Source organism: Benincasa hispida, chromosome 4, assembly GCF_009727055.1.
Source record: "Benincasa hispida cultivar B227 chromosome 4, ASM972705v1, whole genome shotgun sequence".
Classification (NCBI taxonomy): domain Eukaryota; kingdom Viridiplantae; phylum Streptophyta; class Magnoliopsida; order Cucurbitales; family Cucurbitaceae; genus Benincasa; species Benincasa hispida.
This window is the reverse complement of record NC_052352.1, coordinates 10,765,622-10,788,715: the sequence shown is the minus strand read 5'-3', so window position 1 is coordinate 10,788,715 and position 23,094 is coordinate 10,765,622. Positions and strand designations below refer to the sequence as shown.

General features: G+C 32.7%; 2 protein-coding genes across 2 annotated transcripts; both read left to right on the top strand.

Moving 5' to 3' along the window:
- Positions 1 to 216: 216 nt before the first annotated feature.
- LOC120076067 (subtilisin-like protease SBT3) lies at positions 217 to 2,940 on the top strand. Its single transcript, XM_039029848.1, has 2 exons — positions 217 to 889; positions 1,316 to 2,940. Exons 1-2 carry the CDS (start codon positions 217 to 219, stop codon positions 2,938 to 2,940), a joined length of 2,298 nt encoding a protein of 765 aa, XP_038885776.1.
- Positions 2,941 to 6,036: 3,096 nt separating this feature from the next.
- Positions 6,037 to 6,702, top strand: LOC120076066. The gene has a single exon (XM_039029847.1). It carries the CDS (start codon positions 6,037 to 6,039, stop codon positions 6,700 to 6,702), a length of 666 nt encoding a protein of 221 aa, XP_038885775.1.
- Positions 6,703 to 23,094: the final 16,392 nt, after the last annotated feature.

Below are 23,094 nucleotides of genomic sequence, written 5' to 3'. Positions count from 1 at the left end.
GTTTCTAATTCAAAATTATAATTTAAAGTTCAAAGTTGGAATATATTTTATAGTTTGATTATAGATATCTAACACGTCAAATCTTTTCTAGTAAATTTGAATGATTCATTAGAGTTAGATATATGTGGCCCCTACATCAAGGAAATGAGACAAGTAATAGAAATTGATGATATATACACTTAACTCTTGCATAAGGTCTTCCATATTTGATCATCAATGGCAGCTGGTCTATACTTCTGGTTTTCTTTGATACCCATTCTTTGGCTGTGCCCTATCTTGACAGAAACTGATAATTACATCGTCCACATGAACTCAGCCGCCATGCCTAAGCCTTTTGCTAGCCGCCATAGCTGGTACTCTGCCACCATTTCCTCTGTTCTGCATTCTTCTTCTTCTTCTTCTTCTTCTGCATCTTCCTCCTCCAAATTGACCCATTCTTATAACCATGCCATCGATGGTTTCAGTGCAAGTCTCAGCCCATCTGAGCTTGAGGCTTTGAAAAATTCCCCTGGCTATGTGTCCTCTGTTCTTGATTCATCGGTTCGTGTTGATACAACTCACTCCTCTCATTTCCTTGGTCTGAGCTCCAACTTTGGTCTCTTGCCCATCTCTAATTATGGCAGTGATGTTATAATTGGGTTTGTGGATACTGGAATTTGGCCTGAAGGTGAGAGCTTTAATGATGATGGGATGTCTGAAATTCCATCTAGATGGAAAGGAGAATGTGAGCGTGGTACTCATTTCAATGCCTCATTGTGCAACAAGAAGCTGATTGGAGCTAGGTTTTTTAACAAAGGACTGCTTGCTAAGTTTCCGAATATAACAATATCGATGAACTCGACACGTGACACAATCGGTCATGGAACTCATACGGCGACCATTGCAGCAGGTACTGTCAAATCACCAATCAACTTAAAATCTTAAATTGATGAGTTATGATAAAAATTTAATTTTATTTGTTACAAAATCAACAAATAAAGAAAGTGAGAAACGAAAATAGTAAAGGTTGACAAAAGTATTTACGTGGTTCACTGCTACATCCAAAGATAGAGGAAAAGACCAGTTTATTATTAGAGAAAAATATCATATTAGAGAGACATCTCTAGGGTTTGATGGTTTATTTATACCGCACCCCAAACATACAAAGAACATAAATGCATATTCAATTTAGTCATTCAGAGTGTCAAATAACAACTTCGAGGTATTTTGACCATATCAATACTTTAACACTATTGAACAAAGAAACAAACGTTAAACTTTATACAATGATACCATGTTAAATCATCAATCAACTCAAAAACTTAAACTGATGTAGGAAGCTACGTTAAAGAGGCGTCGTTTTTCGGCTATGGTCGAGGAACTGCCAGAGGTGTGGCTCCACGTGCACGGATAGCAATATACAAGGCCATATGGGAAGAGGGTAATGCAGTATCAGATGTAATAGCTGCAATCGACCAGGCAATTTCAGATGGCGTTGATGTCATATCTTTGTCACTCGGTCTCGACGGGGTTCCGTTGTACCAAGATCCAGTTGCTATAGCCACATTCGCCGCAGTGGAGAGAGGTATTTTCGTGGCGACAACCACCGGAAACAATGGACCTCAGCTTGGGACAGTACACAATGGAGCTCCTTGGGTTTTGAATGTTGCAGCAGGCACAATGGACCGCGATTTTGGAGGTACAATTACACTTAGCAATGGAGTTACAATTTTGGGATCATCCTTATTTCCTTTAAACTCAACCATGGATGTTTCTCCACTCCCCATTGTTTTCATGGGTGGATGCCAAAATTTAAAGAAACTCAAACGAATTGGATACAAGATTGCGGTATGTGATGACAAAGATGAGTACTACTCCTTAAGTTCACAAGTTGACAATGTTCAAAGTGCAAATGTTGCCTTAGGAGTTTTCATTTCCAATATCTCTGATTGGGATAACTTAATCCAAACATCATTCCCTTCAATTTTCCTCAGCCCATATAATGGTAACATCATAAAAGATTACATAAAAAAAAGCTCTGACCCAAAAGCAGAGGTGAATTTCCACAAGACAATACTTGGGACAAAGCCAGCACCAAGTGTGGCTCGTTACAGCTCAAGAGGGCCATCAATGAGCTGCCCATTTGTGTTAAAGCCCGACATTATGGCGCCTGGTGATGCCATTTTAGCTTCATGGCCTCAGAATGTAGCAGCCATGTATGTTTACTCAGACCCAATTTACACCAAGTTTAATATAATGTCAGGAACTTCAATGTCTTGCCCGCACGCCGCCGGGGTTGCAGCCCTTCTCAAGGTTGTACACCATGGGTGGAGCCCTGCAGCGATTCGGTCGGCAATGATGACCACGGCCGATGTCGTAGACAACAATCAAACTTCTATCAAAGACATTGGCAACAAGAACAGATTTGCTAGTCCTTTAGCCATGGGTTCTGGCCATATTAATCCCAACAAAGCCATTGACCCGGGATTGGTCTACGACATGGGAATCCAAGACTATGTAAATCTTTTATGTGCATTAAACTACACAAAAAGTCAAATCCAAACAATCACTCGATTGGACTCAAACGACTGCGAAAATCCATCGATGGACTTGAACTACCCTTCTTTTATCATAATTGTGAATACTAGTAATTCAAAGACAAGTAAAGGAGAAATCTTAGGAGAATTTAAGAGGACATTGACCAAGATTGGAGAGAAGAGAGCTACATATGAAGCAAAGTTGAGAGGCATGAAGGGGTTCAAAGTGGGAGTGAATCCAAAGAAATTGGAGTTCAAAAGGAAGAATCAAAAGTTGAGTTTTAAGCTGAAAATTGCAGGGACTGCAAGAGTTAAAAGAGAAAACGACATGGTTTTTGGTTATCTGAGTTGGGTGGAGGTCGGAGGTGGACATATTGTTCAAAGTCCTATAGTGGTTGCCGGCCTAAGATCGTATTGGAATTAAGGTCACGTTTACACTAGTTGAAAGATAATCCATCAATGGTAATATAAAAAGTGAGTCCTAGTTGATTTTTTTTTGTTAACTTACCTTCAATAATCATAATGAGTTGTAGGGCCCGCATCGAAATTTGTAATCAAATCATGTAATTTAATCGAAGAATGAAGAGTGCTCAATCTAATTAAGATCACATTACCGTTATCGTTATATTTACAAATATTGTTATTATAACACTATGAAAATTATAAATTTGCTAATTTATTGTTATCTTTATCATTACTGTCATTACGTTACCTTTACTGTTACCTTTACCCTTACTGTTACTATTAGGGTCAAGTAATAACGGTAATGATAATGATAACAGTAAAATGTGACAGATTCATAATTCTAGATAAATGCGATTACAATCAATCCAATTACATTTGCGATTCAGATTAATTACAATTGATTCGCCAATGAAATTCTATTTCAATCACACCAATTTTTACGACAGTTTGATAAATGTGACCTAACATATATCTGAATGGCATGTGATTATTTCCATATAAGGGAAAAGCTTGTAGAATAAGAAATAAAAACAGGATTGCACATTCAAAACCTAATCTAAGACAAACATAAGATGAATGGCTTTGTTAATTTTAACACGTTTCTTTTTCTTTTTGCATAAATAACAGAAAACTTTCAAGCATTAACAAAGTGGTTATGAAGTTAACCAATGAAATTTGATGTAGGAATTTGAAAATGATGAACAACATCTTTGGATGAGTTTTATTTTCTCAAGTTTCTTTAGAAAATCACTTGCTCTAAAGAAAATATTAGTACAATTTGAGACAGAATAAAGGTCTTACTAATAGATAAGAGAGAAAATATAAATAATTAATGAATGCGTTGTGATATTTGAAAAACATTTGAAGAGGAATGAGATATAACTCATCTTTGGAGATTAATTCTTGTTGTCCCATTAATTGATTCCATGTCAAAATTTGAGAAAGTAGTAAGCACTAAATCTCAAGAGGAAACATTCCTCGTTCATTAAAATTTTAAATTACACTACAAATTTAATTGTCATTAACAATATTGTCTGAGCTTATGTATTAATTAGAACTATATCAAAGCAATGATTTGGAGCGACATCCTATTGAAAATTTCATAAAATAATCCAAATCTCAAAAACACTTTTCTATGGATGACCTATTCCTAAAAACTTATCTATGATTGACCTTTTGGTCATGTGAAATACCAATTTTATCCCCAATTTAAAAAAGCCCATAAACCACACCACACATCTTCTTCCTTCAACGATTTCTTCAGCTCTTCATTCAATATGTATTCAATGCAACACTAACATTCCATCGACGTATTTATTCCCAACTAATATTCTACCAATAGCATTGAATAACATTGATATCAAGAATGGAAGATCACTCTCAGTTATTCATTTTCCGTCAAATGCTTTTCATTCTCTCATTGTTCCCTCAGAGTTTCAGTACAACATCCTCATTGTCGATCACTTTCATCTTTGTTCATTTTATTGTGTCTTTGGGTATAGAGGAAGATTCATTCGTTAGATCCAAAAACGGAGAGAATGTAAGTGATAATCTATAGTATTTCTTGTCCCCCAGATCGTTTAGTATTGAATGGACGATTGTATAGTAATATATAGACGATCGTTCATTATAATATAAACATTTGTTTAGAATTACATAAATGCTCGTTTAATATTATATGAACAATCGTTTATAAAATAATGATCGTTTATATTCTATTTCATGATCGTGTAGATGTATATAATACTGGGGGTGATCGCTTATCAATTAGTGGGCGATTTCTTAAAATTTGATTGGGTATTGCTTAACATTTGCTGATCTAATTATAAATCAACGACGCTACTTCGCATCTTTGTACCATTTGGTGGGAAATAGAACCAAGTGGGAAGTAGTTATGTTAGAGGTTATATGAAAGATTTAAAGGTCATAAATGATATAACAGTCAGTGAATTAGAGAATATTATGTACCACCGGCTGAATATTGATCCAGTTATGTTTGATATACACATCACATGTTGCTACAATCTACTGGTTCCAGCTCCCCCAATTGACATAGTCGATAATGAAGATCTTAACTTCTTTTTAGAAGGCAATGATGCATCCTAGATGCCGTTATTTGTATATGTTACACCTCGTGAAAGTCATGGAGTATACATTGAGAATATGTACCAATAGTGCAGTCCAACGAATCAACCCATTCCAACTAGTCACAACTTTGGATATGCAAACATTCCAACACGTAATATTCTTACCATGTCTTCAATGGATGATCATATTGAGCCATGTAACTTGAGGGAAGATCGAAGTGAAGCTTGGTTTGGTCACACCAATGAACCCTAGTGTACTCCACAGTTTGATACTAACCATGGAAATGGACATTCTACAACACCACAAACTTCTCCAACACATTACATTCATGTTCCAACCCCACCTGCTCTAGTCCTACCAGTTGTGATGCCTTTGGTTCAAATGCATTCCACCATTCCAACCCAACCATTTGTAGATATACCCAGACCATCAGAGGACCCATTATATGATGACCTCATGACTGTCTAAATGATGAGGATATAAAGGTCGGTCAGATTTTCTTTTTGAAATATGACTTGTCAGTTAAATTGTCAACACTTGCAATAAAAAAAAACTTTGACTATTGTATAAAGAAGTCAACGAAGAGCTTGCTAATTGTACGGTGTTCAGTGAAGGAATGCAAATGAAGGGTATGTGCAAAAAAATTGAAAGAAAGCGATTCCTTCAAAGTGATGAAATATCCAAGTGAACATACATGTTCTCTTGAAATGAGAATGAGTAATCATTGACAAGCAAAAAGTTGGGTTATTGGACACTTAATCAAGTCCAAATACAAACAAGTTGGTCGAACATACCGACTAGGGATATCATTGAGGACGTCCGGGGAGATTTTTGAGTGGATATAAGTTACGGAAGGGCTTATCGCACTAGAGAGTATGGATTGGTATTTGCACGAGGGTCGCTGAAAGGATCATATGCTATTGTTAGGGCATATTGCGAGGCATTTAAGCTTATAAATCCTGGTACGATGTTTGAGGTTGAAGTTGAGGACGTGCATTACTTTAAGTATGTCTTCATGGCACTTGGTTGGTGTATTAGGAGTTTCTTGAACTGCATATTCCCAATAATCATTGTTGATGGGACAAATCTGTACAAGAAATATAAAGGTATGTTGTTAATAGAAACATACATTGATGGCAATAACAACATATATCCTATCACCTTTAGCATTGTAGATGAGGAGAATGATGCATCATGGAATTGGTTCATGACTCATTTGAAGGTTTTAGTAGGAGACATTCCAAATTTTGTGATTATATTAGCTCGTCACATCTCAGTTGTGAATGATCTCTCAAGTATAGTCCCCAATGCATTCCATGCCCTATGTAAATACCATATTCAGAATAAGTTGGTGGACAGATTTAAGAATAAGGGCATAATTTCACACTTCTACCTAGCAGCAAAAGCTTATAGAATGTCTAAGTTTCAAATATCTTGGGTTAAGCTCCATCAATATCCCGGGGTGATGACCTATCTTAAGGAGATTGGATTACAACGGTGGGCAAGGGTTTATCAAGTCCATTGTAGGTATGACAAGATGACGATAAATATTGTAGAATGCCTCAATGGAGTGTTGAAAGATGCATGGGAACTATCAATCACTAACAATGACATGCACAAATATTATAGCTGATTATGCAATGAGTATTTTTAAGGAATTAGAATTGATGTTTAGAACATATCGTGTTTCTCCCGTGGACATGTATATAATTAATGTGGAGATGGATATTTGGGGGGGAGGGGGGTTGGTTGATCTTTGTTCACGAACATGTACTTGTATGAAGTTCAATGGCATAGAGATCCCATGCTCCCATGCAATATCTACAACAACCCTTAGAAAATTAATGTTTAAACATTATGTACAAAATGGTTTATAATTGAATGTATGCTTGCTGCTTATGCAAAACCGGTCTTCCTTGTTGAACATAGACAAGAATGGAGTCGAAGATAAGATTTTGAAGACTATGAACTTCTATTACCACAAAAGGTACCAAGTGTGGGTTGATGTCAACCCATTAGGATATCTTTTATTCGAGAGGAACCGCAACAAATCTACAGGTATACACGATATGGTTAGAGAGGGCATAACAAGAAAATGTGTAAACAGACATTAATAACACTTGGCACTGGCCCATCTAGGCTTGATAATATGTAATTTATGGGATCGTTTACTTATTTCTGTGTATATGCGATCGTATACTTATTTTTGTGAGATCGTTTACTTCTTTTTTATGAATGATTGTTGACTTAAATATATGCGGTCGTTCACTTATATATATATATGTGATCATTCACTTATATGTATGTGATCGTTCACTTATATGTATGTGATTGTTTACTTTTATATATGCAATCATTTACTTATATATATGCGATCGTTTAGTTATTTATAACCGATCGTTTAGTATTATATAAATGATCGTTTAGTATTATATAGACGTCGTTTAGTTATTTCTGTACGATTGTTCATTCATGTTATTTTTTGTTCTTCGTTGTATTTGTTTAATATCATTCGGTTCAACATAGATATACAGTGCAAATTCATTTCAAGAAATTCAAGTATAGATTACCATACATATTGATTAGCCCACAACTGGGCAACGTATTGTTTCTTAAATAATTCCATATTGTTCTATTCTAAGTTATCCCTATTTGTACCCGTTACAAGATATTCTATAAACTTATCATAAAAAATGCTACAGTCAAGAGACTTGCCCTATTGGAAAGTCGTTTTCGATCCCTTCACTTCCCATGGTCCGTACTTGAACTTTCTATGTCACTTGTCATATCCGACGGAAATCAACATCAAAGGTATTGATCTGGCCACCAGCTGAAAATAACCATCAAATATATCACTACCTATGTAGTTAAGCATTGAGTCAAATACATAGATGGTGCACGGTTTTAAACTATTGGCAAGCATGAGCCAATATTGTTTGATGTTGATTGACCCAAATATGAAGTCAACCTCTGTCCATGATGGTTTATATTCTGTGTTATCCAAGTACGTAGTCAATGAAATAAGATGATCCTGCCCAAAACCTCATGTGTGCATCTTGATCAAACAAACCTGCCATCTTCCATTTCCACACCTTCTAACCGGATCTTGGAAGCAATTCCTTCTGGCATCATTATTTCTTCCTGGGGCAAAGCAATACGTAAATATAAATTTGAATGAAGAGTTATTATTGATATGAAATTTTGCATACCGTGAAGCTGAAATTAACCACTGTGAATCGATACTTGCATAATTTTAGTCTCAACTGCAACTTATGATGCACGTGTACCAATAAGATATCTATATCTATATCTATCTATATATATATATATACACACACACACAAGTATAAATCCAATTTTATTAGACGATCACTTAGCTGTTCTTAAACGATCATTGAAGATTTACTACAAGATCGTTCAAGCATTTCTAAACGATCGTTCACGATTGTCTAAACGATCATTGAGGATCTTCTAAACTGTCGTATAATATTTTCTAAACGATCATTTGGTAATTGTTAAACAATCGTTTAGGATTTTTTGAGCGATCATTTAACATTTTCTAAATGATCGTATATAAATTTTATAAGATTTACATAATTATTTACATTGTGTTCTGCTCAAGTGTCCTGAAGAACTCCTTGGTTCGAAATGTATATACAATTGTTTGCTCCTCATTTTTAGTTTTCAGATATCTTTTCCATTTTTTGTTTTCATTTCACAACTCATCAAGGATTGGGAATAACGGGTCATATTCAGTAACGGTTCTTATAGGAAAGTCCAGTACTGGGACCAAGCGGTTGGGATTGATAACACTTGTTGTTGGTTTCAATTCCACTGCAGGTGCTTGTGGCTAAGGCTCAATTACATGTGGTTGAGCTTTTTGGTAAGATTTTGAAGGTAATTGAGGGTGTGGATCACTTGAAAGTGGTTGAGGATCACTTGGAAGAAATGGTTGATGATCACTTGAAGGTGGCTGAGCTTCTCCCTCTTTGTTACCAACCGCATGTGACTTTTTCCCCCTTTTTACATCCTCAGATGAAAATTTGGTTGGTTTCTTCCTTTTTTGGTGCTTGAGGAGGTTATTTTTCTCCTACATTTAAATTGTAAATCAGTCAGATAATAATGGCCTTACCTTGATTTCAATGTTAAAATGATTAATACGTACAACGGTCATACCTTCATTTCAATGGCTTCCTTTTGAGTTGTACTCTCCATAACATTCAACTGGCTCCTAAGATTGAACGATTGTATGGGGAGTTTAGGTCTTTCATCGACTGTTACTTCCGTTGTATTGTGCTCAACAACCACACATTGATCACTTATACATTTGGATTGTTCGTCATGAGGTGTTCCTTTATTAATATTATTATTATTACCATCATCTTGAGTCCATTCATTATTATCACCATCATCATTACCATCATTTTTATTACCATCACGAGCCCCTTCCTTGTTATCTTGAACAAATCACACAAAACATACAAGTAAAGAAGATATTCTACACAATCGTTTAAGATATTCTACGTGATCGTTTAAGATTTTCTACACGATAGTTTAAGATTTTATACACTTGTTTATAAATATCCACACTATCGTTTAATATTTTCTAAACGATCATTTGGATTATCCTCAACAATCTTTTGGAGAATCTCAAATGATCATTTAAGATTATCCAAACGATCGTTTAGGACTATCCAAACGATCGTTTAGGATTATCTACACGATCATTTAGGATTATCCAAACGATCATTTAGGATTATATGCATACATACCCCATATAGACGTTGGATTAGAAGTTTTATTTCGTTCAGCTATTGGCCCATCAAATGATGTTGGACAGTAAAGGTATTACCCATCTGACAGACCATGGTAGTCAGGTTCACCAAATCTTTTCGAACTTCTTTAATTTCCTTGCTCCCCAACATGCTGGTCCAACCCATCGTGTCCCTCGAAGGACTCATATGGAAAGAGTGATCATGCCTCTCAACCTCCTCAATCATTCTTCCTTCGACATCATAGATCTCCTCCTGAATCTTTCTTCCTTCCAACCGGTTCTCCTTGTACCTTATCTCTTTTGTGCTCGGTACAAGTCTCATTAAAACAATAGCCTGTACATAAGCGAATGAGTAAGTCAGAATGCATGAAACTATAATAGATGCCAATAATTACTAAGCGATAGATTAGTTACTTTTTTTAGTTGAAACACATTCTTACTCAACCATTTACAAGATGGAGCACAAGAACAAGTTCATTCAAGAATTCTAGAAATTTCAACCTTGTTAACTTTGGTGGCTATAAACTTACTTGACATTGATAAAATTTCGTAAGTCCAAACCTATAATATTAGAGCGTTTGTTACACATACAATATTAACACACAGATTAAAGTGAAATGGAAACGAAAGTACATACTGCAAGTACAAATCCCTTTATACAATAATATGAGGTATGATGAGTATTTTCTGCTTTCTTTGTTTCATGTGTCTCTTTCTTCCTACGCATGAATAGTCTTCATGCTATTCAAGGTACGTTTGAAAAAGATGGACCACCAGTCATAATGTCTAAAGACTTTAGGGTCATCAACAATCCCAAATTTCTTCATATCAAAATGGGTTTTCTTGTCTTTTCAAATCATCACTGTTTCGATGAATAACGTCAATGCAACCTTGATGGAATTTTCATATTAGTAAAAGTAAACTTCTCGAATGCATTCTTCATGTTCTTGCAAGAACTATCCTTATCATTTTGGTCCTTCGGTCCAAGAATGAGTTGTCGCAGTCTCTCATCACTTGTTTCTCTTTCTACAATTTTCTTGGTCGACACAACCCAGTTATCAGATTAAAATCATCTTGAAAGAATGTTACCTTCTTCCTTAATATGTTGAATGATATAACGTCTAGTTTTGCATTCGTATCTCCCTCAATAGAAAATGGTGAAAAAGTTTCCCACAAGATCTATGTCCAACAATGGACCAAAGGCCATTGTCATAAACATTCTCATCAGTTCTTCTATCAACTTATTCTTAATAATAAATGCAGTTTTGTGGACTTGACAAGAAAGTATAGCAGGGAAATATTTCTCAGCAGGGACGACCATCTTAGTAGCCTATAACAAATGCATACATTACCACAATAAGTGAACGATCAAATAATAAAAACTAAACGATTGCATAACAAATAACTAAACGATCGTGTCACATAAAACAAAAACGATAGGATAACAAACAACTAAATGATTGCGTTACAAATACCTAAACGATCGTCATAACAAACAACTAAATGATCGCATTATAAATACTGTAATGATCGTGTAACAAACAACTAAACGATTGCATTACAAATACCTAAATGATCGTGTAACAAGCAACTAAACGATCACATTACAAATACCCAAACGGTCATGTAACAAACAACTAAACATTCACATTACAAATACTTAAATGATCATGTAAACACCACTAAATGATCACACATTTTTTTTCTAAACGATCCTTTACATTTCTCTAATCGATCGTTTAAAGAATACTAAATGCTCGCCTAGGATTATCTAAGCGATCTCTTAAGAACGAATACACGATCATTTAACAAAAGCTGAGATATCCTTTAACAAATGGTAGGCGCGAACCCTTTGCAAACCTAAACGATCGACGAGAATACTAAACAAATATCAACATGCATTCAAGGAAAAGAGTCACATACCTTTCAGAGATCAACGATGGTGGAAAATGTGTACAAACAACCAGTGAGAAGGTGACCAAATGCTCGGATGAATATGGGAGACGACGAGTCAGGTGCGAGAGCAAAAACGAGAGAAAATGAGAGCCAAAATCGTACAATGAAAGAAGATGTAAGCGAAAAATGGGGTGAACCATGCTTCCTAACATGGTTTGAAGAGTTTTTTTAAATTTTGGGGGGGAGGGGGGTAAAATTGATATTTCACTAGGGCAAAAGATCAGTTATAGATAAGTTTTTAAAAATAGATCATCTATAAAAAAGTTTTTGTTTTTTGAGTTATTTTACGAAAATTTCCAATTTTATTTAGCTTTAACTCATTTCATTATAAAATATGTTGCATCGAAGAATAAGTTAGTGATTAACAAAATAAAATAAGGGCACATGAACAAAAGAAAAAAAAAATTGGTAGAGCAAGAATACAAAATACATTTTAAACTTTTTTTTTTAATCCATCAGTCCTCATTTTTATTCTTGCTTTTGTTGCAGTACCTATATTAGAAAATTCTCAATGTATATCGATAACATTAAAATTTCTCAATAACATCTTTCCGAAAAGGAAAAAAAAAATGAAGAAGATATCTTTTAACAGAAATTGGTGTACAAGACGGATGCCAACAGTTTCAGCTCAATAAACATTAGCCCATTTTCTCGTCTAATAAAGGCCCAATACTTACGGCCCAATAACTGACCCAATTTTCTCCGGACAAAAGCCCAATACTTACCGCCCATAAAGATTCCTCCATTTTCACGTCTAATTCACATCTAATCCTAATCTGAATGACAATACGAGGAAATTTTGTAATGTAGTATTTATTTTTTTTTCCTTTTTAATTGGATTGTTAATATTTTTTTTTAATTAATTTGAGATAATGATTGATGTTTAAGGGATAAACATGATGAGAGATGGGAATTTTGTCCTATTTAAATCACTAATCGACTTGTATATCTAATGTCTATAAATATAACAAATTAATTTTAGGGAAACGAAATGGTTAATATTTTACTTGGTAATGATTAAAATTTGGAATTAGAGAGGATAAAATTGAGAAAGAAGGTAACCTTGTAGAGAGAAAAAGAAAAAAAGCAAAAAAAGAAAAAAAGAAAAATAATGAAGGGTTGTAGAAGGGAACACATGGAGTGGCACTTGGCAGTTTCACCGTTTTACTACTTATTAACCCATTGACTACCAACGCCACTTAAATATCATCATTTCACATTCTAACACTAATTAATCAAATCCTCCATCTAAATCTAAATCTAAATTTACGTTTACACGTGGATTTAAATTTTTAGATCAATTAATAATTTAATTTCCTGAATCACTCAAAAAAATTCAGTATTTACTCATAAGTGAGAGAAAATATTATATCTACTTTTATTTTTAAGTTAAATACTTTATATTTTTTACGTTCGGTAAAATTTTGACATGAAAGATGAGATCTAACAAATAACTATGATATTTAATCACAACCAATAATTAAGATGTAATTAAAAGTATTGATTCTCGTTTGAATTATATTCTATGTTTCATATTTGTTTAGTCAGATGAATTTAATGAATATATGTCTAGTACATTTATTTTTGAAATATGTTTTATGGATTATAAACATATTTATTTAGTAAAATGAATATATGTCTAGTAGATTTATTTTTGAAATATGTTTTATGGATTATGTGGTTAAAATAATTGAAAATTTGAAAATGACATATTTTTTTTTAAAAAAATATTTTTAATGCATGCAAATTCTAGTTTTTCGAAGGTAGAATTACATTAAAGAAAACTTTGATAAATCTATTATTTCGGTGTTAAATATTTGATTTTTAACTTTTGATTTAACATAATTTGTATAGCGTAACACATTAAATAATTATACAAGAATTTATGTATTAAAAAAAAACTATACAAAGTTTATAATTTAAAATATGTTCATAATTTAATTGATAATAATTGAAATTCAAGTAGGTAATTGCAACTATTTTAATAATTTTAATATTTAGTTTCATGTTTTTAAACTTTCTGTTTTTAGATCCTATCAAAATGCATCTTACAATTTTAAATGAAAGCTAGTCTCGAATAAATATCGTGTATGTAGGTAAAGAAATTAAAAAAAAAAAAAAAAAAAAAGAGAGATAATAAGTTCGACATGGAAGGATCAACTTGGACTTGGGGATAAATTTAAATCTTTGATTAAAACTTATTGTAATATATATATATATATATCACCATCAAACTAACATAAACATACATAGAAATTTTAACAATTAAAATATTCATTTTTTTAATCGTTTTTGACATTACGTTTTTATCATAAAATATGCAACCCAACTAAAAAAGGGAAAGAATTTATCCAATTTTTATATGCAATGTTAGTGGATCTTTAGTTCTTCATTTAAAATATATTACAAAATCATACCAATTATAATGAGACTTTCTCCCACCATTTTTCTTGTAGGGATAGTTACACAAATAATAACCAGACCAAAATAATAAAAAATGTAAAACAATGATTAATATATTAGGAATATGACACAACATTAACGTCATATATAGGTAAATATGTTGGGTGCAAATTTATATTTAAAACGGTCCATTGATTATTTCTAAAACGGTCCATTGATTATTTTTAAAACGGTCTATTAATTAATTTTAAAACGGTCCGTTAATTATTTTTAAAACTGTTTGTTTCGACGCTAAAGGCCTATAAAAGATGAGATCTTCAGCAATTCGTGAGATACATAATTCATTTTCATAATTTCCACTTCATTTTTCTCTCCTCCTCCATCTTAGCTTCCAAGCAGCGAGTTTAAAAAGGGTGTACGTTTCGATCGGTAACGGCGTATTTTCAATCGGTTTTCATTTGACTGTTTTATCCTGGGGACGACGTGACAATTTTCAGACCTACTTGCACAATTGGGCAGAGGCACGAAACGTCTTAAAGAGAACGAGCTCCGCAACTCAGCTTATAACGAGTTTCTATTTTGCAGGTTTTGCTCTTTGCTTGATTGTCGTGCCTTGACGGTTTTGTTGGGATTAGTGTCCTAATTCTCCCAGAATCTCGTTGTTTTGTAAAGATACACATTGTTCAATGAATAAAATAAGTGTTATTTAATTTTGGCATTTACTCATATCTTATGTGAACTTAAGCATTTATATGTGATATACAAGTGGATTATGCCTTAAGTGATAACCTAAATCGATCTGTAGTATAAGGATTAAGATGAGATACCTGATCCTGGTGATACTACGAATACAACCCGCTTTGTAGAGGTTTGCAAGTGTTGTAAACTACTACATATGGTAGATCCTGACCATTCATGTGGAGACGTGGAGCAGAGATGTCCTATACAAAGAGACCTAGACCACGAGATGACTAGACTCTATATATAACGCCGTTGATACTAGAGACTTGCATCTCACCTAAATGACCATAGGTGACACGACCTCAATCCTGAGTGTTTTGAGAACTCCTGCCTTTGAGGGCGGTCCTTTGATTAGTATGGGTGAGAATGGCCAGATTGCTAACTCAACATGCCTACCTTTTTTGGGACTTATCTGATCTGGGAGCTGGGAACTCAATCCACAAGATGGAATTCACTCCTTTCCCGAAGCAGGGATAAGTAAAAAGATGACTCCCTTAAGGGTTGGTTCCGGGGCTTGAACATAGCGGCCACAACTTCTCTTTGGAAGAGAAGACTCAGTCATAGTAGGACTATGACTTATGTTCATTAGAGAGATTAATGGTACTTAAGGAGACAGATGTAACTACAAGGGCATAACGGTTATTGGTCCAGCTGTACTTACGAGTGATTTGTGAAGAGTTGTTGCATTGTTGATTGGTTAAGATAGACACATAATATATCTGTAGTAAGGAAAGTTCAGCTGTCGGTCTTTAGTGGAGTGTCTGACAGTTAACGAATGGTGGATCTCATGACTAAAGAGTTTAGTCAGTTATTCACGGTCCCCTTGGTAACTTGGATTTTGTTGAGGATCAGTTCTTGGTGTTGATTTGAAATGTTCAAATTGACAAGAAGTATTTTGATTATATGATATAATCAGTTTGATGTATGTGATACATTTAATGGAGGATTAATGTAAATGAGATTTACATTAAGTACCATGGAATAGAAAAAGAATTATGGTTTATATGTTTCATGAGATGAAATATTAAAACTATAGGTTATAAATATAGTATGATAAGTTGGTTACCATTTATATTTATAATAATATTAATTATTAGATAATTAATTCTTTTTCTTTTAAATAACCAAAGTAGTAGGTGGTTATTGGATCATGGTAACCGTGAGTTTAAAAAGAAAGTGGTTTCCTATTTTGAAAAGAAGTTTTTATAAAAGTTGGAAAAGGTTTTTGAGTTTTCTCTCGCGAAAAAGAAACTCACGAAGTCGTCAAATAAATTCGGATTTACTAAACGATGGCTGGGCTAGCTAAACGATCGTGCAATGTTTACTAAATGATCGTATAGCTTTACTAGACGATCGTTAGTCCAAGGTAAACGATCGTGTAGAGTCTGTATGCGACAGACCCAACTAAACGATAGAGCTAAACGATCGCATAGCTTTTGCTAGACGATTGCATAGCTTTATCTAAACGATTGGGCATCGACCTATACAATAGGTCTCCGCCTTCTCCCACTTATCCAGTCGTGTACACGATCGTTATTTCCTCCGTTTGTCTGCCTTATACCAAGTCCGAACATAGCCCACCCTTTGGATTCTCACACCGAGAATACCAAGGTCGCCTTGTTGATAGTGTCAGACTCAACTCGACACCATCGAGGTTTTCTAGAGGTCGTCATGGTGCTGTGGAGGTCGTTCGTGACCGAGGAGATCATTAAGGATGAGAGTGAAGTGTTCGTGCTGTGTTGCGGTCGTGTAGATCGAGTGTTCGTGGTCGTTATTGTTCGAGTGGTCGCACAACGGAGCGTGGAGACGCTTCTGCTTATGTGCGTAGAGTTTTACTCTCTGTTCCTTTGTTTTTTACATGTTGTAATTTCTGTATGAATCGCATAACCCTTTTTTTGAAGTCGACTGTAAATAATTTGTTGATTCATGATTGTAATTTGGAATAATCTTGTTCCGCTGCTCACAAAAATCTCAATTCCGATTTCCTCCAGGTTTACAGTTCGTCGTTCTGAGGGCCTTGCCGTCTCCAACAAAATGACTAAAAAACTCACACGCAATCCACTATTTCACACTCCTTCTTTCAGTTTTCTCAAATTGAAAACTATCACTGGCTATCAATAATAGCTATCAGTTGCTATTATTGATAGCTTTCAACTTAAGAAATATTAATACAACTTTAAAATAGTAACACTTGAAATATCACCTTTCAATTTGCTATCGATTTTCAATGGCTATTAGTGATACATTATGATCAATTGGAATCAACTTGAAATATTAACACCCAAAGCTATCATTGGATATCAATGATAGACTTTTATAAGTAGTTATCAATGTTTGAAAGGAGACTATCATCTTTCAAAGATTAATATTTAAAGCTATAAGTGATAGAAGTTTATCAATAAGAGCTCTATAAGTGACTATCTCTGATATTTACCTAAGTCATTGTAGGAATGTATCAGCAACAACAAAAGCAACAATGATCAATAAGCACTCTAATTCATTAATTTTGGCAGTAACTAAAGCATGCTCAAACTAGAACAAGAGGGTCTCAAGCCATACCTTTGTAGAACTTCTTTAACTCTTGATCCTCAGCTGCAAACTTCTCTAAATCTTGTTGTAGACCACCTCAAGATCTTCCCCACTATTCTCTTGGAGCTTTAGATTGAGTTGTGGGACTCAAAATGAGCTTGAATGAAGGGAATATGGAGAAAAGCTCACTGTCACCACCACTTGAAGAACAACTTTTTCAACTCGATTTTTTCAACAAAACTCTACATTTGCATGCCCCAATTTCACACCAATCTTTTCAATATATTGCAAGACCTTCATGCAAAGAAGATGGCTGCATGAGATGCAGCTCATGCTTGGAGTTATTGAAGCTATGGGTTTCATGTGAGCAAGTTGAAGGCTTAATGGAAAAAAATCATTTTTCCATTTTTGTGTTGATTAAATTTCAAATTTGGATTTAAAAATCAACTTTATTTCAAAAATCAAAATATTATTAATTTTACAAAATTAATTTCACAAATTAATTTTTTAATAAAATTAATAAATAATTATTCAAACAATTTAAATAATTCTAATTAATTTAATATCAAATATTAAATTAACTTTTACAAAAATCCACGTTCATATATTTAAATCATATTTAAATATTAATTTTTCTATTCTGTTTAATTCTTAAAATTAAACGTGTAATTATATCACATATAATTACCACTTCCCTTAATTCTAATTTGAACATTTCAAATTAACTTATCATGCTCCTCTAAAGCTAATCCATTTATGACCTGGTAAGGGGACCTCGTGGACCTACAGATCATGGGTTCCAACAATATGAGATTAATGAGCTAAACTCATTACACCAAATTAACCTCCATTCATTAACTAATGGGTCACTCCACTAAAGCTCATAATTGCACTCCCCTCTAGATATATTATGTCCACATGATTTAATCATAATTAGTAAGTCAACCTTTCATAGGTTGTTCGTAATAACGGCTTGGTCAAATGTCTGTTTTACCCCCGAGATTATTGACTATAGAAAATATTTATCTTTTTACAAACTGCAAGTTTTAGGACATAAAACCCAACAGTCATATCACCAATATCATTAATATCATTCATTTTATTGATATATACCTAAGTCATATCACTGATAGTTATGGCTATCATCGATAGTTTCAATTAGTGGCTATCATTTAGCAGTGGCTATCATCATAACTTTTAGCAGTGGCTATCAATGATAGACTTCAATTGGATAAAATTCAATTTTATATATCATTGATACCATCGATATATTGATATCACTAAGTTCTATCATTGATATTATTGATATCATTTATATTGTAGTTATCGGTGATAGATTCTATCATTGATAACATGCTAGCAAAGATAACTTCTGTCATTCCTTTTTACCATCAATAACGTGTTATAGCTTCTATCACTAATAACATACTATTAATGATAACTTCTAAACATTTCACTTACACTTTAGTTCGAGATTCAACTTTATTAATTATTCACTAAGTGGATATTAACTGTGAAAAAAATCATTAAAGTTTAAGCTATCAATGATAGAAAATATTAGTGGCTATCATTGATAGACTTTTATTAGTGATAAACTTTTATTAATGACTATCGATTTTGAAAAATTAACATTCAAAATTATTAATGGCTATTATTGAGAAGCTTTTATCATGATTATCAATAACGAACTTTTATCACTAATAGACTTTTACCACTGATATCTACGTAAATTGTTATCAATAATACATGAATATGACCAATATATCACTAATACATATATATGACTGATATCTATCTAAGTTCTATCACTAATAATTGTTATTATCAATATACAAAAACACAAATATTTCAATTTGTACTCTTCATTTTGGGCCTTCTACGCCATTTTTTCAAGTTTAGTAACTATTTGCATGTTTGATATCCTTCACATTTCTCAATTTTTGAGAAATAAACTTGTTTAGTAACTATTCTCGTTTCTTATTTCAAACTTTTAAGAAATTTTTTTAAAATGGTGTAAATTTGTAGACTAAAAAAAGTAGTTTCTTTCAAATTCGCTTTCATTTGCTATTTATATTTAAAGTTTCGTTATAATAATCAAATTTGATGATTGGTTTGTTGGTGTCAAGTCACTTATGAATTGAATACTTTCAAGTTTTTGGTACGAAACTCAGTTTCACAGTTCTTAAGAAAAAAAAAGAAGCAAAAAGAAAAAAAAAAGAAGCAAAAATCGGATAAAGGAAAGAAATTTTTTTAAAAAAAAAAGAAAAAGAAAGAAAGAGAAGAAGCAAAAACTAGAGAAAGGAAAAAAAATAGAAAATAAAAAAAGAGATGGAAGAAGTAAAAATCGGAGAAAGAAAATAAAATATAAATTAAAAAAGAAAGAGAAGAAACAAAAATTGGATAAAGAAAATAAAATAAAAAAAAATAAAAAAGAAAGAGAAGAAGCAAAACCGAGGAAGGAAAGAAATAAAAAAGAAAATAAAAAAAAGGGAAAGAAGGCGGGAAGGAAAGTAAAAAAAGTAAAATCCAGAGAAAGAAAAGAAAATAAAAAAAATTAAACAGATAGGTAAAAAGCAAAAATTAGAAAAATGAAAGAAAATAAGGAAAAAAACTAAAGAAAAAAAGAAAATTAAAAAAAAAAAAAGAAGGTGTGCAACAAGACAAATGTGATAACTAATTAACATTTTTATATCTGCAAATTCCTCTTATTTTACAATCTATTACAGGTATCATTTCTTTTATAACAAAATCGAACAATTTCATTAAAGTGTTTTGAAGGGTGTCCTTGTGGTAAGTACTAGAATTTTTAGTTTTGAATTGAAATTCTTTAAATTAAAATTTCAATAACTTAAAACCCTGGTCGTCTTTTAGCCGTTAGCTTTTGAATGGATAAAGTCTCGCATTAAACATTAGTTACAGTATGTAATAAGCATAATATAAAATGACCACTCTAACAAAAAAACAAATATAAATTAAAGTAATAAATTATAAATATAAAGTCAATAATAATTGGTTGATGATAAAATATCTTCGAAAAAAAGCACATTTCGTTGTCATAGACTCACATATAGTGAGAAATTTTTTATCCCAATTATATTTTTCAACAACTATTTTTATAATCTTCAAACTTTTCAATCTTAAGATGGTTTTAAGTTGTTTTCAGGGGAGAAAAAACTACAATGGACTCAGAGTTTTAAAATAATAAATTTGCATATATATAAAAGTACTTTCTAAAGAAAAGGGGAAGTGATTAAAGGGTGGATTCTTTTATTGGATCACAAGCAATCCCATGCATCATGCTTTTACATTCCATTCTATTTTTAAAGATAAGACCACTTTTAATTTCTTTTATATAAACATTGTTAGGTTGAATTATTAAAATAAACACAAATATTGAAGCTTTTAATTTGGCCAAGTGCTTGAATTATTCTGCCCATTATGTATTTATCTATGTTTTTCTTTAATGCCAAAAAACAAAAAGTAAAATTAATTCAATTAGAAATGACATGTTTAGATCATGGAACAAAGCAATGTATTAAATTAAACATTAAAAAAAAATACTTAACTATATTGATTTCTTTTTCATATTGGATAATATTTAATTGTCTATTAGTTTTTGTTTCTTTCCTGATATAATTAATGTACTATCACTATGGACATGAAAGATGAATGATATCGAGCCTTCAACTTCAAAAGAGAAAATATGTATCAATTATATATTTATTTGATATCAAAACTGTTCATTTTATTCATATGTTTCATATAAAACGCATTATAAAATAGATTTTTTTTTATTGAATAGAGGGACGTTTCCAACATATAATAAAAAGATGATATAATGTGTTGTGATTTTAGAATAATAATTTAAAAAGGAAAAAGAAGAGTGATTAGGTGAGGAAAGAAAATTACTTTTTAAATCTTAATTAGAATTTGGTTTTGATGATTAAATATCATTTTCAATAAATTTGACATTCTAAGCAAAACATTATTGGTGAAAGTAATTGTCTTAAGGGAATAAAAAAAAAAAAAAAAAAAAAAAAAAAACAAAGTTTTGACAAAACTCTTGGGTTTTGTCCAAGTGTCCACCATTAATTGTCTATGCCCCAAGGCCTCTTCTCCACAATAATTGAATACTTAACTCTTGTACCTTCATGTACCATTTATTATATTTCCACTTTTTATCTAGAATTTCCATAACATAAAGTCTTCGGTTCTAGAAAATTTTAAATCTGTTTCTTTTTACTGAATATGATCCATTTTCAAACTGATGATTCATATTTAATTTTAAATAGCCGTTTGAAATGTGACTTTTTTTAAAAAAATAATAAATAACTTAAGAAATTGGAGCAAAATGTAAATTGTGTATATATTGGTTCTTATAAGAGAGATAGTAAATTGTGACAAATATTTCATCTGTAACGATTCAACTTTTTTAGTACTCTGATAAGGGTCGTTACTCATAATTACACATTTACATTCAAAATATTTTGATCATTGAGAAAAATAAATTTCATTAGAATAATAAACATAGTTTTCCAAAATAAATAACAAATAAGCAAAATCTTTGTTCGGGGCCCCTAAAATAATGAAGAGAAAAAAACTTAAACAAATAAAATTTTGACCAACATTGAGTTTCAAATCAAAACTTTTAAATAACTTGAAAACGTAAACTGAGCGGAAGTGATTTATATGTCCCATATGGCACGATCACAAGTCCCTCTCATCACCGCTGGTTCGTTCCTATCATTACCTGAAAAACATAAATTAAGAAAGGTTGAGTATAAAATACTCAGTAAGTGATCTCATTACGGGGATCATGCTATGCATCCACGAGCAAAGAAAAATAGCTCATGGCTCATACAGCTACATCGATTTTGATGATGAAAGAAAAACCAAAAGACGTACTATCTTGCCTTGATACGCATGTCTAGTGGCCCGTAGGCATACCGTCAAACATGAAAATAACATGAACGTAAACCCGTCGACTCACGCATGTCTAGTGGCCCGTAGGCACATCGTTAAACATGGAAATAACATGAATGTAAACCTGTCGGCTCATGCATGTCTAGTGGCCCGTAGGCACACCATCAAACATGGAAAAATAACATGAACGTGAACCTTTCGACTCACGCATGTCTAGCGGCCCGTAATCACACCGTCAAACATAAAACTAGACCCGTAGGTCCTCTGAAATAAAATATGAGTCAAGGCGAGACAGTAAACCACTCTATTGATCTATTCATGCACCACACACATAATATCAGTACTGATTAGAAATTTGAACATGCTCATAATACTTATAACTATCATGCAACAAGTAAAAATAATGACAAAATCATGCTTCAAGAGTCCATTAGTTAACTTTATATTTTTAGACTAGGTCGTCTGGCACAAAGGCACTGATAATAGTACCACTTACCTCAATTTAGTAAAAACGTAAAACAAAATCTCCTTAAAACTTCTTTAGCACACTTGAATCAACGTAAAGTTGTGGCTTGGTCCAAGACAAATTCCAAAACTTGATTCAATTAGCCAATTTGATCAAGAATTAAATCCAAAATCAATAAATTAATTTTCCACTATTACTCTCAATAAAAAAGAATAACCATCCAACAACTTACC